The 17,825-nt window shown below is 30.9% G+C and overlaps 2 protein-coding genes across 3 annotated transcripts in view; one reads left to right on the top strand and one right to left on the bottom strand.

The window, feature by feature from the left end:
* The window catches only part of LOC129913507 (aminopeptidase N), a 43,286-nt gene that overhangs the window by 19,777 nt on the left and 5,684 nt on the right, over nucleotides 1-17,825 (top strand). Inside the window, exons 2-4 of the mRNA XM_055992232.1 lie at nucleotides 16,963-17,046; nucleotides 17,144-17,397; nucleotides 17,479-17,767. Of these exons, the coding sequence (XP_055848207.1) occupies nucleotides 16,978-17,046; nucleotides 17,144-17,397; nucleotides 17,479-17,767 (612 nt within the window). The 5' untranslated portion in view covers nucleotides 16,963-16,977. The remainder of the gene's footprint in view (nucleotides 1-16,962; nucleotides 17,047-17,143; nucleotides 17,398-17,478; nucleotides 17,768-17,825) is intronic.
* LOC129913508 (uncharacterized) lies at nucleotides 115-8,516 on the bottom strand. 2 transcript variants are annotated; one of them, XM_055992233.1, is made up of 2 exons: nucleotides 3,487-4,194; nucleotides 115-894 (listed from the first exon to the last, which is right to left on the bottom strand). In XM_055992233.1, the coding sequence occupies exons 1-2, from the start codon at nucleotides 3,821-3,823 to the stop codon at nucleotides 155-157; spliced, it is 1,077 nt and encodes a 358-aa protein (XP_055848208.1). In that variant the 5' UTR covers nucleotides 3,824-4,194; the 3' UTR covers nucleotides 115-154. The 2 variants fall into 2 exon arrangements, with proteins under 2 accessions (XP_055848208.1, XP_055848209.1); XM_055992234.1 differs by lacking the exon at nucleotides 3,487-4,194 and adding an exon at nucleotides 8,174-8,516 and having other exon boundaries at nucleotides 116-894.

The following is a 17,825-nucleotide window of genomic DNA, read 5'->3' on the forward strand; positions in this document are numbered from 1 at the left end:
TAATAGACTCTTTTGATCCTTGTTCTTATTCAACAGCAAACTTTTTGCTAAAATTCATGAGGGTAACATTTGTTTTTATTTATTGATTTTTTTTTATTCTATTTTAAATATTTATTAAAAAAATATGTATACATTAACATTTAAAAACAAAAAGTTACAAATTATTGGCAATTTTTTCATGTTCCTCCAATAACACCCCCTGAATTCTGTGCCGTACAGAAAGTTTCTTTTTATGTGGAATAGTTTTCAAAAATGGCAAAAGACTTAATAAAAACATCCTATCAGTATCTGATTCATTTGTGGCACTATTATCGTTATCCAGCATTGATTTGAATTTTTTGCGTTTCATTTGTTTAAGTTTTTCATTCAAATAATTATCATAATCATCTTCGCTTTCAGTCTCTTCAATTGCAGGTCTTTTCTTTGATTGATTTTCATATAAAGTTGTATTAGATTTTGTATTTAATTTAAGTGGATCTCTATTATCAGGAGGTCTTGATGCTTCTCTATCATTATGTGCTCTTTGTTCTTCTATTGATTCATCTCTCAGTCTTGAATCTTCTCTTGATTCTTGTAACAATGATTCCTCTCTGTCATCCTGGAAACTTGATTGTTCCAATGTGTCGTTGTAAAGTAAAAATGATTCACTACTTTCTTCTTTGATGTAATCTCTTCTCATACATTCCATTTGTTCGGGTGGAATGCTTACAGTAAAATTTGTGAGATCTATATGATCACGCAAAAATAATAGTTCATTAAAATACTTCCATCTTTGCTTTGAAGAGGCGGTAGAACCATTTAAGGATTCTACACCATCTATTGACGGTGGATTATTGACTAGTTCATGTTTGAATTTGTCTATAAGATTTTCCCATTTTTGTTTGCACGTAGAAACTGTAAAAAAAAAATAAGAAAAGAAAATTTAACAAAATGAAATGCGAATAGTAAAATTTGGAGAAAAAAAAATTATTTTTGGATTTACAAAAAAAAAAAAAAAAAAAAAATTTGAAAAATAGAATTTTCGAGAACGTGACATATTTTTCTAGTTTTTCGAAAATACATTAAAATCTGTAATTGGTCACAAAAAGCCAATGATTCATTTTATTTTTAGTTTCGATGACAAAGTGAATGTTTATACTTAAGTTCTTAGATGTTTTACACGAATCATTGGCTTTTTGGCACCAATTACAGATTTTACTGTCTCTTAGAAAAAAAAAAAACACCCTTTCACCTAAATTTTTTTTATGAAAACTCTTTATTCTTTGCTTTCTATCCCAAATTCAACTTTTTCACCAAATTTCATTAGGGTGGCCCATCATTATTTTTGTCACTCAAAAAGACAAAGATATTCTTATAGACACTTTATATTCTTGTTTCTAATCTTAAAAAATAACATAACTGTTGAATTTTAATAGGGTGCCACTATTATTACTCACTTTTTCCAATTTACCCATATTTTCTCTACTCCTAAAAAACACCCTTTCACATGAAAAAAATGTATACACTTATTTTATTCGTTATTTCCATAGAAAAGATAACATTTTTAGTAAATTTCATAAGGGCAATTTTTATAGCATTGATTTTATCGGAATTATCGCGGATTTTCCTTATTTCCCAAAAAAAAAAAAACACCCTTTCACCAAAAACATTAATAAAGGCTGTTTAAATTCTTCGTTTCTGTTATAAATGTAACATTTGTACCAATTTTCATCAGTGTAACAAATTTTTTCCCAGGTTTTTGTGGTACTGATTTCGAATTTCGTCATTTCTTAAAAAAAAAGACACCCTTTCACTCAAGATAATTTTGTAGACTCTGTAGATTTTTTGTTCTTATTACAAATAAAAATTTATGTCAGCAGTTACGATAACTTTCTCACACATAACTCAACCCATAAAAAAAACACCCTTTTACCAAAAATATTTTTAAAATCTTTATGAATCATTTGTTCCTGCTTTATTTTAAACCTTTAGACCCAACTATAATAGTCGGAAGGGTGCGTACGTTGACGTACGAAAATTCCCAAATACATGCAAATCAGATGTCACAGTCACAGCCATAATAGCGGATTGCTCGGTTTCGTTCAGTTTTATTTTCGGACGTAAACTCACTTTCCTTTCTCAATTTACGTCCGCAAATTTGACATTTCTTAAAATAGAAAAAACTTTTAATGAAAGTCAAGTAAATTCATTTTTGTGTTTCAAAAAACATTTACATATAAGTTTTATCAAATAAACTTGTTTAAAATATTATAAAAAAGATTTAAGGCCAGTTTTTTCACAATCGATTATCATTTAATCAAGGATTATTCCATAGAAAAATCCTTGATTAAAAGATAATCGAGTGTGAACAAATCTGCGCTTAGTGTGATAAATTTCTGCCCAACACCGCCAAGAATGTGAAATGGCTGGAAACGAAGCCCCTAAACAGGATTATGATTTTGTTTGTCATTGCTCAATTCTCTCGTACACCAAAATTAATGATTATACAAAACAAATCTTAATCAATTTAAAATGTGTTTTTTCTATTTATTTTTAGATAAAATTTTGTAAGTTTGAAAGAAAATGAAGCATGAATTCTCGACACCAAAAACAACTTGACATAATAATGCTTCCGTTCTGTTAGAACAATTATGGTTAAGCGGATGCAATTGACAGTCAGAAAGAAACGGTTCGTAGTTCGTTCAGTTTTGACGCTAGCTTCGGTTCCCGTCCGTCTATTATAGTTGGGCCTTTTATCCCGAATTTCATCAACGTATTTTGTTTTCGATAATATTTACCTATTGAATTCAAAAAATTCGGCAATAACTTTTCTTAGAGCAATCGTATTGATTTCCTTTATTTTTATGTCATTAGATTCAGCATCAAAAAATACCTTAAAAACATTTGTCATAAGATGATATTCCACAAACAATTTTTTTCACTATATTTTTGACCTTCACCCCTTCCCTTTTAACCGCAAAAAAACATCCTTCCATCCAATTTTTTCTTATAGACTATTTTGAACCTTGGTTCTCATCCCAAAAGCAAATTGTTGGCAAAGTTTCATGAGTGTAACAATTTATTTTTATTTGTTGATTTTATATATACCTACCTACCAACTATTTTAACTGTACTATAAAAAAAAGAATTATTAAAATTAAAATAATTTTATTATTTTAAGCTCATTCACCTTTTCAAGTGATTAAATTTAAGTTAAGTCAGTACAATAATACAGTAAAATAATTCATAATAATAATTTTGCAAGATCAGGAATGCAATTTTTGAAATTAGACAAAAATTCATTGAATATGGAAATGGATCTAAATTGTATGAATTGCCAAATACAGTAAAACCCGCTTAAGAGAAACGGCAAAATGTCACAGTCTCTCTTGCACTTGAGCGGGTTTCCACTTAAACGAACCCCGTTTAAGTGAAATACAATATTTGGGGATAAGAAAAGTTTTTCAGATAAGCGGGTTTTACTGTACAATGTAAAAGCAGACTTACCAGTGACTTCCAATCTCATTCTTATCTCATTCCAAGCTTGGTCTATCAAGTCCTCATTAAAACGATTACCGTCTGATTTATCCCACAAAAGCGGATAATTACGCACACAATCTATTAATCTTTTTTCAAAGTTCAACTTGCGAGGAAATTTAATAATTTTTTTCTTCTTCACGTACGACGCATAAATTAAAGGATGAATGTTTCTCAAATGTCTTTCTAAATTAGCACTATGTTTGTATAATACTTTTCCATTGCATTTTTCCTGATAACAAACTATTTGATCATGTTCATTTAATTTATATAAAGCAAATAATGAATTGTTTTGTGGTCGAGGCATTTTAGTTATTTAACTTATTTAGGTACTTTTTTTTTATCTACACCGAATACAGAACAGCGCAACCTTCTTTGTACATCGACACCTAAATGAACACTAAAATATAAAGCACTTTTTACTCATTGTAAACGGTACAGTCTACACACAGCTACAATATTCAATGTGTTCAGCTGCCGCAACCCGCAACCTACCAATACACATTATAAAAAAAAATAATTATGTACACACACATACGTTAAACCATAATATACATATATTCGTATACGTTAAGAAATGAACAATATATTTTACCCATACATTGGAAATGTTTGTGTGCATAGTACACAATTTTTATCTTTATTTATTTTATTGCTCTCCTTTCAAACAGATTTGCGTTAAGGTTTTGTCAGAAACATACATTTATGTGAATAGCTATTTATTCTTTTTTAGGATATTACTTGAACACAAGAAGAAAAATTTATTTTTCATGGAAAATCGCACTTAACGCTCTTGGTACTCATACTCACTCGTTCTATTTGGCTTTGCATGTAGACAGGGTTGTAGCGTAGGTACAGGGTGTGTGTGTCTATACAGTGCTGTTAAAAAAATAAATAATCTATATTTTTTTTTATTGTGGTAGAATAGGTACAAAATGCATTTTATGAGTTTAAGTTACTGTATATTAGGTTTCTAACCGAGGAGGTATTCATAATGCAAGATGTCATACGTTTGTATGTATGAACATGAAAAAGCACATAAGTCTTTTGGCGAAAACTTAGGTACTGTACACTAGGGTGTGTCACTTTTGTATGGAAAAATAAAAGTACCCTAATTTCCAAATGTAATAGTGGTCAAAAGTTGTGTTAGGGTCTGAAATTTAATAATATGTAAAAAAAAATTATAATATCGTTCGTCTTTGGCTCGCTCAAATCGGTTGAAGTTGTTAGGAAAAAAAACGATTTTATATGAAAAAATGATTTTTTCCTTGACTTATTATCTTGCAGTTTCTTTACTAAGTGTTCAATTCCAACAAATATAAGCTTACAAGATTTTTCTTGGAATTATCTTTCACGTGAAAGCCTAAAAATATTAAATATATATTGTTTGTATCGAAGCGGTGCAGATTTGTATCCAATCGGTGCAGATTTCTTTCTATATTTTGAGCGAGCCAAAGATATTAATTAAAATGAAAACTGTAAACGCAGGATTTGATTTTGATAAGCAATGCAACTTTTAAAAGCTATTACACTTGAAAATTCCATATTTTTGCATTTTGACACACCCTACTGTACACTGAGCCAAAAAACAACGTAAAATCAATGAAAACCACTTTGAATCAATGGAAAATCACTACATTTTTAGCCTTAAGTGGAAAATAATTGAATCAAAGTAGCACACTTTAAATCTATGTTTTTCACACGTAAAAATATACAAAAAAAAAAGTACAACTGGCATCCGCTGGGGATCGAACTATACCTGCTATATTTGGGTGGACAAGCTTGTGCCTTACCACTGTGCCATCTCACTTATAAAAATTATTGAGAAAAACTGTACGATAATTTTAAGAACATTTATGAATATTTTTTTCACCATTGATTCAATGTTGAAGGTATTAAAAATTACTATGCGTTTTTTCTCTGGGTGTACTTAATCTTTTTTCAATTAAACTTGACATTTTAAATCAATTGAGTTTACTCACATGAGAAGACGATTTCAAGCGACTAATTCATCAAATTCGCTGGAATGGCATTTCACAGTCCTAGTCCTTAAAACTCGGTTTAAGAAAAAATTAAAACTCAGTTTCAGTTTTCACCAAATTCTAACGCCTTATAATACAAGTAATGAACTATTTGAATAAGAACTTTGTTTTTTTTTTAGACACTCATCGCGCAGAGACATTGTCAGTTTTTATTTCATAGTTCCATACTTGCTATTTAAAAACTTAAAAATTCCCGCTAACTGACTATTCTTTTGGCAGAACGGAGAAAAAAGAGTAGGTACCTTAAAAAATTATATTAAATTAAAATGTTTCCAAACAAAAATAAGATGATTTTCAGCCAGGGCTGCCAGAAATCATGATTTAGCATGTTTTTCATGTTTTTTGAACTAAAATCATGTTTTAATGTTTTCGTGCCCAAAAATCATGTTTTTTTTTCAATCCAAGAGAAAAATCTTTATCATCCAACAATTTATTAACCAACAATCTTCACTAGGTGAACTGTTATTTTTAATAAGTTATTCAATACCTACATGAAGTATGTATATATGAAATTAACCCTAACGGCCATATTATTCACTAGTTTAAAAAATACATCTGAATGTAAAATTGTCAAATCTCAAAAATAAATCCAAATCCAAAATAGTTATCATGATTTTAACTATGAAAATAGTTAAAAATAGTTAAAAATGTTTTTTTTCTCTGTAAGATAGTATTATGGATTTGGATTTATTTTCGACATTTGAATTTCCTTACATCCAGATGTATTTTTTAAACTAGTGAATAATATGGCCGTAAATGAGTACAAATTATAAACTGATGTATCTATGTTTTCAAGTTTTATTCCTGCCATTTTTGTAATTTAAGTTTTAACTACAATGGCCACCTTTTGAAAAAAAGTGGGAAAATTACAAAAGCAAATAATTTATTTTTTCCTACAAAAGGCAATTTTTCCAGAAAAAAAAAACTATAAACTAAATTTTTGAAGCCAATATCTATGATTTCTGCATCATAAAATGAGTTTGAAAATTTTCACATTGAGACTTTTTGCAAGAAGTACCCTGTGTAGGTATACCTTTGACACTTTATTAATAATATTTTCTAAAGTGAACTCGAAATAATTTGTTTTAATCCCCCGTAGTCACGATGTGGATGTTCATTTTCTATCAGTTTTTGCTTTTTTTTTAAATCATGTTTTTTCAACAGAAATCATGTTTTTTATCATGTTTTTTTTAATTTCAAAATGGCAGCACTGTTTTCAGCTCAAATTAAGTGGGTTTCTTTTAAATTTTCACATACAAGAAATTAAGAAGATTTGTCCGCTTAATTTAGGACGGAAGTCATCTTGGCTAAAAAAAATTATGCAGAAATCCTCTTAACGTAATGTGGAATTCAGTTGTTTTTAGATGGTCTTTTTCACGGTGTACTGAGCAATTGTAGTTAACAAACAAAAAGTAGTTTTTTGTGCAGTAAATTGTGGTCTTATTATGTTACTATCAATGCATTTAATGGTAACAAACATAAAAATTTTATATAGTCCTCTTTATTCTGTACAATTAAAAGAAAAATTAGGTCCCATTAAATAAAGTTTTACAGAAGGAGAAGAATAATTTTAAATAATAATAATAAAATGACAATTAATGGCTTGAAAAATTGCAGTATTCACTAATATTTAAAAAATGGAGCTACACACTTTAAGCGCGTCACCGATGATATGCTTTAATAAACGTTTCAAATCTTTTCAAGAGGCATAGAAGTTTTAAAAACGCTAATAGAGAACTACTTATAAAATTTTACATCTTATTGACTTATTCTAAAACTTCTTAAAAAAAAGTTCAGTTAGAAACTTCTAAAACGTTTCAAATGAAAAACGATTTTTAAAATATACATACCTATAATAATAAATTAAAAGTCTTAAAAAAGTTATTGTAATGTATTTATGTTTCATTAAATTTCTTCTACCTAACAAATACGATAACTAATGTTTAATTTTTTTTAACAGTACTGTAACTGTTACTACAAACTGACATATTTGCCTACCTGACTTTTCAGATAAAGATACCCTACCCTAATAATACACACTTACATCAAAGTCCAATATGTAGGTATGGTAGTGTGGTCTTTTAAGTTCTCGAAATGTACAAATAGGTATTCAAGTACTTTATGTTCGATCTGAACTAACCCAACAGTTGTGAAATGAACGAAGTGGAAAAAAGAAATAAACAAAAACGTTGGCTATAATACCTATATTGTGGAACATTTCGGAATAAAATGCATAGTGAACTCATGTAATAACTTATTATCTCCTCTCGAATTATACCAATACCATTTAAACTGATGGATTGATTATTCCATGAGCAGGGTTCGTGAATGTTAGTTTGGCTGAACTGAATGATTTAGGAAAAAACAAGACTGAATTATTTAGAATATAGTTAAAGTCAATTTGGGAATTTTTCATATTGTGTTGAAGAAACCGACTACTACCTTGTAGACTTGTAGTAGTTCTAGATTTTATTCAACTTAATATATATTTTTCCGGTACCTGTAAACGTATTGTATTTGTATGTATTTTGTTGTTGTAATTGTTCATTGAACAATATTTATAATCTATAGTTCCCATAAATTAAGTACAAGATAAGAAATATGTCTTGTCTTACCTGTTACTTCCATTTTGAAGCTTATCTCTTTCCAGGCTTTATTTGTCAAGTCTTCATTAAATCTACTATCGTTTGATTTATCCCACAAAATTGGATAAACCCGAACTAAATCAATTAATCTTTTTTCAAAATTCAACTTTCGAGGAAATTTGAAAATTTTCTTCTTCTGAATGTACGACGTATAAATAGTAGGATGAACATTTTTCAAATGTCTCTCTAAGTTTGCACTATGTTTGTATAATACTCTGCCATTGCATTTTTCTTGATAACAAAAAATTTGATTGTAATCATTACATTCAAATAAAGAAAATAATGAACTGTTTCGAGGTCGTGGCATGTTTTCACTATTTCGGTTCAAAAGAATAGAGAACAACGCACTTTGAGAACTAAATGAACACTAAACCTAAACGGTATGTACTTTTTGTTCATTGTACAGTCTACACTCTATATGGTCTGCTCAAGCGTCGTTACGTATCTAATACATACAATGGTAAAACAAATGTATGCGTAGCGTATATGTACGAACAGAATAAACATAATAAACATGCCTGTATAATGTACCTACCTATAAAACACATTTAGCAACGAGTTAGTGTACCTTATGTTTTTCTTATTTAACTGCTTTCTTTTCAATCAGCTTCGTACTTTTAAATTGTTGCCAGATACCTACATATACGAATTTATTAATGCATGGTTAATATACCTACTTTTGTTTGCAACCACCATGATACAGCATACAATTTTTCTAACTTTGTTTAGAAGACGAAGTAGTCACTCTCAACTCAACGCGTTCTGCAGGGTGCATGGTGGGTATTGGGTATGCCTTTACAGTGATGTGTAAAAAAATGTGCGGATTTTAGGACAATGTTTTATTATTTACACTTCTTATAAATGATAATAATATAAGTTTTGAATGTTTTTTTTTTTAAGTTATTGTTCATTAAATCCGTTATTTCCGAGTAAATGCTAGACTATAATTCTGAATGCGAGTGACCGAAAACACACAATCGCATAAGTCTAGCTATAATACACATTGCACCTTTAACATATCAAGCTTTTTCCGCAATTTTACCATACATGTAAATGCGGAAACTGAGTCTACAGAAAAATCTCTAGTACTGTTTTTTTTACCTCGAAGTTATTAACCCTTTCGGTACCAACCTTTAAAAATTCGTAAAAAATATTCCATCGAATAATTTTTTAGGTTTCGATGGCTTAATAATTGAAAGATAATAATGCACAGTTACTGGATTATTACAAAAAGTTAGTAAAATATCATACTTTTAATTTTGTTTAACGAAAAAGGAAGTGAAATCCACATATTTTTTTATTTTTGGTCATAATTTTGAAAAAAAGATATAAAAAGCGTTAATCCAGAAAGTGTTTTGTTTTTTGGCTTAGAAGAAGTAGCATACATTACACTGGTTAACAAAATTAAACTTTTTTTTTTGTTGCCGGAACAAAAATATACTTTTCTGAAGGTTTTCGGTGTGCTGAACTCGAATCCGAAGTAAATAAAAATTCGTCAGCTCCCGTTTTTGATATATTACCGTTAGAAAATGCAGTACTTCGGACCTTATTCATTCATATAAGTAAAATTGTTTGAGCACATTTAGTAACGGTTTTTATAAGAACTATTTTCCACCTTTTCAAATCTGTTTAAATCTTTCCGATATATTTTTTACTGCCCGAGATATCCTCAGTTGTTTGGTGTGTTTATAAATTTAAAAACGTCATTATCTAATCTATGATATATGAAGCCAAACCCACTAACTTCATTATAAGATATCTCGGGCAATACAAAAGATATTGAAAAGATTTAAACAGGTATCGAAAGATGGAAAACAGTTCTTAAACAATTTTCCTTATACAAAAGAATAAGGTCCGATAAACTCAAAAAAGCGTTTTATTGCATTTTCTAACGGTAATATCTCAAAAACGGGAGCTGATTAGTTGTTTCTGACTTCGGATTCGAGTTCAGCACACTGAAAACCTTCAAAAAAGTATATTTTTGTTTCGGCAACAAAACCCTTGTAAACCAATGTTATTGTTCCATAAAAAGTTATTTTCTCAGTTGTGCGACTTTTTTTGGTGGTCAAAGGCAGTGTGTGTTACTTACAAGTAACATGAGAATAACACATTAGTTTAGCTATTTATTATTTTGGAACATAACTTTTTGCTATTCATATTTCTTAGTTGTAATGTTTTTGACACGATAATACTGAAAAAAAAACATTTTTTAATATTGATTTTCAAGCCTTCAAGATCATGTTATTGTTTAGCTTATTTCATCAAAATGTACATGATTAACTAAAACTTTTTCGTAAATCTTAGAGATTTTGAGGCAGCTCAAGCTCAGATGCTCAAGCCCCCTCCAAATTCTGAAACGGCTGTTTTGTTTGTGTAAGAACCTTAGCTGACGTGAGGGTTGGGTTAGTTTTTTTTCGGATTTTAGTCCAATTCCAATTTTTTAGTATTTTGACGTCGAATAACATCACCGTTAGATTTTGCAAAACTTCTTATGCAATCTTCAAAAATAATATTTTCCACAAAGATATTGCAAATAGATATTTTTGATATCTTAAAATCTTAGTGGACAACAAACTAATGGTTTTTTAAGCAGTTCGCGCTTCTGATTTGGATTATAAACGCAACAGATTGCGAAAAAATATATATTTCAGATTAAACATCAGAAAAAATTTCATCCAAAATTAGTTTCTGAGACTTTCGAGTTCTGCATTTCACTTTTTACGCACTAGCTTGCCGAAAGTGAAATTAGGCGTTCTGCATTTTTTCAATTATTTAGATTTTCTGATCGAATTCATTTCACTATGTTTCTGTTTGTGAATTTGCTGCCTTTTTCAATGAATCTGCAAATTTTGGGCAAAATATTATCAAAACTTATATTTAATTGTTTTGTAATGTTTACTTGTTCTTAATTTAATACGAAATACATAAAATACATGAGGCATGAAATAGATATCATAATTCATCACAGCCTCTGTGTTTTCAACCTCATTCGCTTAACACTTTATCTGATTCATTTTTCTTTTAAAATTTGCAATAATATCGCCCATGTACCTGCCATGTTTTGCATTTCACTTACATATTTGATTTGTCTCGCAAAATGTTTCTTCATAATTTTTTTCTTTTAACCTATGCTTTGTTCCATTAAAATTGGTAATAAAATTGCATATTCATGTTCATGGTAGCAGTAATCTCACTTAAGAAACAAAGCAAAAATGATGATCCTTCAGTTTTGACAGTTCGAAGCAATTTCGAAGTTTTCGAAATCGATCGAAATGAAGTAGGTATATGATATTTCATTTCACGTGAAATGGAAAAGTTATTTCAATTCACTTTCGTTCAATTTGCGGAACATTTGCGTTTATATTGAAAATAGTTATGAATTTAACTCAAAAACTAGGCCTGATAAGAAGAAATCTGTAAAATGTTTTGAACTCAGCACATGAGAAGTTCGAACGAAATAAAGTGTTTTTTTAGAGATGCTATTTTACACAAAGAGCAAGGTGTTGAGTACCTTGCTGTTTGTGTAAAATGTTTAGGATACAAAAACTTTGAAAAAACACTACATTGAATGTTAAAAGAGGAGACAGTAATACGAAGCAGTCGATTGAGATCAGTTAAATGCTACTATACCACTTTCAGTGCCGCAGCACAGTGCTTCAACCTCGATCAAAGATGAATAAAAAAGAAAGAAAAAGGTTTCGTAGGTACATTTACCATCTAAAAAATTTTTGAAAAATTTTCCAGCCCAATCCAATTTTTTTTCTGGATACGCCACTGGTTAAGGGCCATGTTTATTTTAATTAAACCTTGAGCAAATAATCTGAGAGTAGTAATTTGAGGCTTAATGTTAAAAATTATTTTGATTTAAATAGTTTGATGACATACAACAACAAATTACACCTCGTTCTTTTCGAATGCTTATTTTTTATCTTTATGCATGTATTCTGTTGTTAACTAGCCAAACATATTTTATAAAAATGTTTTTTTTTTTTTTTAACATTATTGTAACTCCACTCTAAGTCATATATATTTATGTATATCCATCTGTAAAAAAACTAGTAGTCTATGTCTATGTAGGGTTAGGGTAGTTGTCTTCAAACGAATTGTACAATTGTTCCGTGTCCAGAGTTATTCAGTTGTGATAAGATATTTTATTAAAAATTTAAAACACTAGAAATTTTCTTTTTGGAAATTAACTGTCAAAATTTTGTATGATGATGACTTCGAAATTGGTTATGGATTAATAATAAAAATTGAAAGACATTTTGTATCGTACTGTGTGCTTATTTGAACTCATGTAAAGTCGAAGCACAAAGTTAAATGTTAAAGGTACATACAAAGTTTAAAAAAGCTAAAGAAAAATTTATAAACTTAACAAAATGGAGATATTTGACAATAATTAAAATCCAAGATGATAACGTAAAGGTGAACTTCGCAAATGCAAAAAATTAGTGTTTTGGTTTTTGAACAATTCTCTAACTTATGAAAAAATTTAGTTTGGAGGTGATACAAGTACCTAAATGATATAAACTAAAAAAGTACAAGTACAAGCTATAAACTAAAAAAATAAAATTTTTTTTTTTTGCTGCAACAGGTAAAATAAAACCGAAACCTATGTCAAAACTCAAAAACACGCTGAAATTTGGAATGGAGGTTTAAATTGAAGCAAGACAATGAATCAATAAAGTACTTACAAATATTTTTAGTGAAAGGTTGTTTTTTTTTCAAAGATTGAGTTATGTATGTGTGAGAAACATTTCATAACAGCTGTTTGTTTTAAAATTGCTGATAATTTTTCTCGAAGAGTTTAAAAAAATATTTTGACAATATTTTGGAAAGGGTGTTTTTTATTGAAAAGAATAATAATAAACGTTACATTTGGGATAGAAACCAGGAATTCTGTAAAAAGCTAATTATTCGTCGAGACCTTTAGTGTTGAGGGGTTCTATTTGTAATGAAACTCAAAAATTAATTGAGCCTTTCTGTTAAAGGATGTTTTTTTTTTTCTATGAAGGAAACAAAAATGTCTCGGAGTAAAATTTGTTTTTAAAAAAACACTATTTCATTCAAAATATAATCATTTTTATACCATTTTTTGAACTGATTTTAAGACATAGTTATTAGTTATTAACTTATATGTATTTCCTTCACCCAAAAAACACTTCTTTTTAAATTAATGGAAACTTTTTACACGAATCTTAATGGAAGTAGGTACATACTTATAAAAAATAATTTAAATTTTAAAATTTCGACTCTCTCGATATATTCCATTTCAAATTTTCTTTTACATTGAAGCTTTTTCATGGCTTTACAAAATTTTTAATGTATGTAATTCCAGAATTGGAGTTATTTAAACGACAAAAAACAGTGTTTCGAGTAAAGTCTACATACTGTTATTTTAACAACTACATCAACAAATTTATAAATGTAAAAATAATGACGTTAAACAATGATTTGACTTAAGACTAAATTATTTAATTTATTGAAGTCTTTTGTTTAAGTCGGATGGAAAAGTCCCTAATTTATTTAATCTATCCCTGAGGCATTCCATGAAGAATGGAACCTCGAAAAACTTGTGAAATTTTGTTTTAAAAAATAAAAATAACTCATTTGCCATTAATAACACATAGTTTTTAATGAAGACAATGATTTGTATGTAAATTCGCTTTTTGTTATGAAAGCTATACCTACCGATATTTTGTGAAGGAAATTAGAGCCTTTAAATTAATAACAAAAGATTAATTGTTTGGGATTCTGTATAAAAACTAAGTTTAAAAAAAAAAAATAAGTTTGCATTTTTTTTGCAACATTTTAGGTTAGGTTACGTGGGCTGACAGTTGATATTGTTACCGTCACACTTAGATCAATGTAGATCCCTTCTGATACCCTGAAGTATTGTAACTTCATGAAGAAAGTGTTAACCTATGAATGCTATGGTTGTTGGAGCCATTTGGAGGACTTGACAAAGTTCAGTAGGCTATTGCCTGAGAGTTCCGATAGTTCTTCTAATTCATTAAAGAAGTAGTTTCCTAAGAATTTTTTCCTAGTGCGACAGAGTGCTGGGCAGTGACAGAGGAAGTGAACAGTGTTTTCCTGTTCGTCCTCATTACCGCAGCCTCTGCATAGATCATCCGTACAAAGCCCCATTTTCTTTTTGTGGTATCCTAGTAGGTTATGACCCGTTAAGACGCCTATTAGGGATCTTAAAGAAGGCTTACTAAGTAGTAAGATCTTATTTGATTTTTTCTCGTCGAAGTTCGGCCATAGTTTCCTGGTGTGACCGCAGGTTTCTAGGAGGTTCCATCTATCGTTGGTTTTTTGTGAAATCTTGTTGACGATATTTCGCCTTATTTCACATTGTGGGATTCTAATGTTAAGGTCTATGAGAGAGGGATCAAGCACTGAGCCCTCCCTTGCAAGCTCATCCGCTTTTTCGTTTCCGAACACATCACTGTGGCCGGGAACCCAGCAGAGTCTTACATTATGCTGCATACCAAGAACCCTAAGCTCTTCGCGACAGCAAGAAACAAGCTTAGACTTGATTAAGGTGGCAGAAATCGCTTTTATTGCCGCTTGGCTATCAATGAAAAAGGTGATGTCAGCAGGTGATATCGCCATCATGGATATATGTTTAGCAGCATTTTTCACTGCCAATATCTCGGCTTGGAAGACACTGCTGTGATCGGGGAGCCTGAAAGAACTGGCTAGGTTGAGGTTTTCTGAGTAAAAACCTGCACCAACCCCAGTGTTCATTTTCGAACCATCGGTAAAGATGGCGATAGTCGACTCATTTGAGAAAGGTATACTGTTTTCCCAATCTTGTCTGTTAGGGAAACTGACATTAAAAGACTTGTTAAAGTCTAAGTAGGGGGTCATGTAATCTGTACTAACGTTGTAGCCAACGTAGTTAGAAAGGATCGTAGTATGGCCGTTTTGACTAGTATTCCAAATGTTGGTTTGACTGAGTCGTAGGGCGCTGTTCGCTGCCAATTCTTGTACAAATAGATCTAAGGGAGTGAGATTAAGGATTGCTTCCAGACCCGCGGTTGGAGTGGACCTCATCACCCCCGTAGTAATAATGCAAGCTGCTCTTTGTACTTTGGTTAGGGTCTTCAAGTTCGTGGATTTCTCCAGAGCTTGCCACCAGACTAAACTGCCATAAGTCAGAATGGGTCTGACAATGGCGGTATACATCCACATGATTATTTTAGGATTTGGTCCCCAGTTTCTGCCAAGAATTCTATTACAAGAGTAGAGTGCAAACGTGGCTTTCTTATATCTTTCTTGAATGTTTGGACCCCAGTTAAGTTTCTTATCCAAGATCACTCCGAGATATTTTGCTTTATCCGAAATCTTAAGTGGGGTGCCATCAATTTTTGGCACTGCAAAAGGAGGAATTTTCCTTCTGTTTGTGAAAAGTACCAGTTCTGTTTTAAGGGGGTTTACTTTAAGACCGCATCTCCTGGTCCAGTTACTGACCTGGGATAATGCGCTTTCTAATTGTTCGCTTACAGTGGTTAGGTATTTACCTGTCGCTAGAAGAGCTAGATCATCTGCGTAGGCTATAACCTTGACGCCGCTGTTTTTCAATTTGATGAGAATCTCATTCATCACCAAAATCCAAAGAAGAGGTGATAGAATGCCCCCTAGTGGGGTTCCTCTAGATGCGTACATTTTTATATGTGACCCACCTAATTCACTATTTATTTGTCTGTTTTTTAACATGCACACGATCCATTTTATGACCGTGTCTTCTATTTTAAGATCAGTGAGTGCTTTTTCAATTGCACTATTATGAACATTATTGAATGCTCCTTCTATGTCTAGAAATGCTGCGAGGGTATATTCTTTAACCACAAGTGACTTTTCTACACTTCTACCTTTTGTGTATGCATGCTGAAAGGGTGATATAGTCTCCGGTATTAAATAACTGCGGATATGTATATCGATTAACCTTTCAAGTGTTTTGAGTGTAAAAGAAGTTAGACTGATAGGTCTGAAATCTTTGGGTTCTGTGTAACTGGATTTACCAGCTTTTGGTATAAAGACAACTTTGACTTCACGCCATATTTTAGGGACATACCCCAATTGTAGGCTATTTTGGAATATTGTGATCATGTATGGAATAATGAATTCACTACTTTTTTGCAGCATCAAAGGGAAGACGCCAATGTTTCCAAAGTCAATTAGGGACAGAATTTGAAAGGGAAACAATAATTTAATTGAACAAGTGTCCCACCCGTGACATTGTAATGCCCCTCTGTTAGCCAATTGCAAAACCATATTAACAAAGCTTATTTGTTTTTTTAACTTACATACATTTCAATTGTGAAAACGAGACCTGAAAAAAATTGTTTCGACTTTGGCATCAAATTTGTGTAGGTATTATTTTGACCCGAAATAAATTGGAATTTCATCATAGGTACTTTTTAATATCTTATTATTTATACTTAATTCTTACTCCCAAATAAAGTAAATTTCACCTACAAACAATTTGTCATTAGGATCACTGCACTTGTTGGTATTCTATTCATAAATATTTACATAACTGGGAATGTCATTAACAATATAAAATGTATTTTATCTTCTCTCAGCAGTGGGCGAGAATATTTTCCTAATTTGTTAAAAATCTTTTTTAAGAATTTCCTTTGATGTTGGTTTTGCAATGAATTAATATTCTGTCCGCATAATAATAATCATAATCATTCCCAAGCAGCTAAAAATATTTATGATTTTTGTGTATTTAATTTGTCTTTCAGATCGCCCATCGCGATATGAATTCCATCATATCGTTCCTACTTTTAGGAACGATTCTATCTCTATGCAATGGCTATATAGTCGACGTAAGTACAACAAACAGTCTTCTATCTTTTCAAATAGCTGTCAAAAACTATACCATATTTTGAAGTAATTATGACCACTTTTGTATAAATATTATAGATTCGACAAAAACGAAGCATTGATCTATCTGCGTCACATGCACTCATCCCAGATGCTCGCCTCTCAAAAGATGTCATCCCTACTTCGTATATTTTGAATTTGCGACCAAATTTCGAGGAGAGTAACTTTGCCGGTGACATTCGAATGAATCTTAGCTGGAATGAGGACACCAAAAAGATCTCCCTGCATGCGCATTATGATCTGAATATCTACGAGAAGGACATCAAGTTGCGCAAAATCAAGCGTAGAACAGAGTAAATATTTGAAAATTGTTGTGGGCACTGTCGAACTGAATTTCGAAAATTTGTCAGAAATAAATTTCCATCTCATTGAAGGGGTTCAGCAGAGACGGCTGCTATTGAGTATGAGGACGTTGCCATTCAGAGAGCTGATAGACTGCCAAAGAAGACAGTTTATGTGATCTATTTGAAGGAGGCGATTGCTCAAGGAACGGAATGTGAATTGGAAATCAAGTTTAATGGTGAGATTTGGGAAAGTACGGAAGGACTTTTTAAGGGAAGTTATATGGATGGAAAATCTGAGAAGAAACATTACTTGGCAACTTATATGAGGCCGCATAATGCGAGAAGACTTTTTCCTTGTTTCGATGAACCAGGATTTAAGGCGAGTTTTTTCATCGTTTCGAAATTATTTTGGAGTGAATTGAATAATAATTGGGTGT

This window comes from Episyrphus balteatus, chromosome 3 (genome assembly GCF_945859705.1).
Source record: "Episyrphus balteatus chromosome 3, idEpiBalt1.1, whole genome shotgun sequence".
In the NCBI taxonomy this organism is placed as follows: Eukaryota; Metazoa; Arthropoda; class Insecta; order Diptera; family Syrphidae; genus Episyrphus; species Episyrphus balteatus.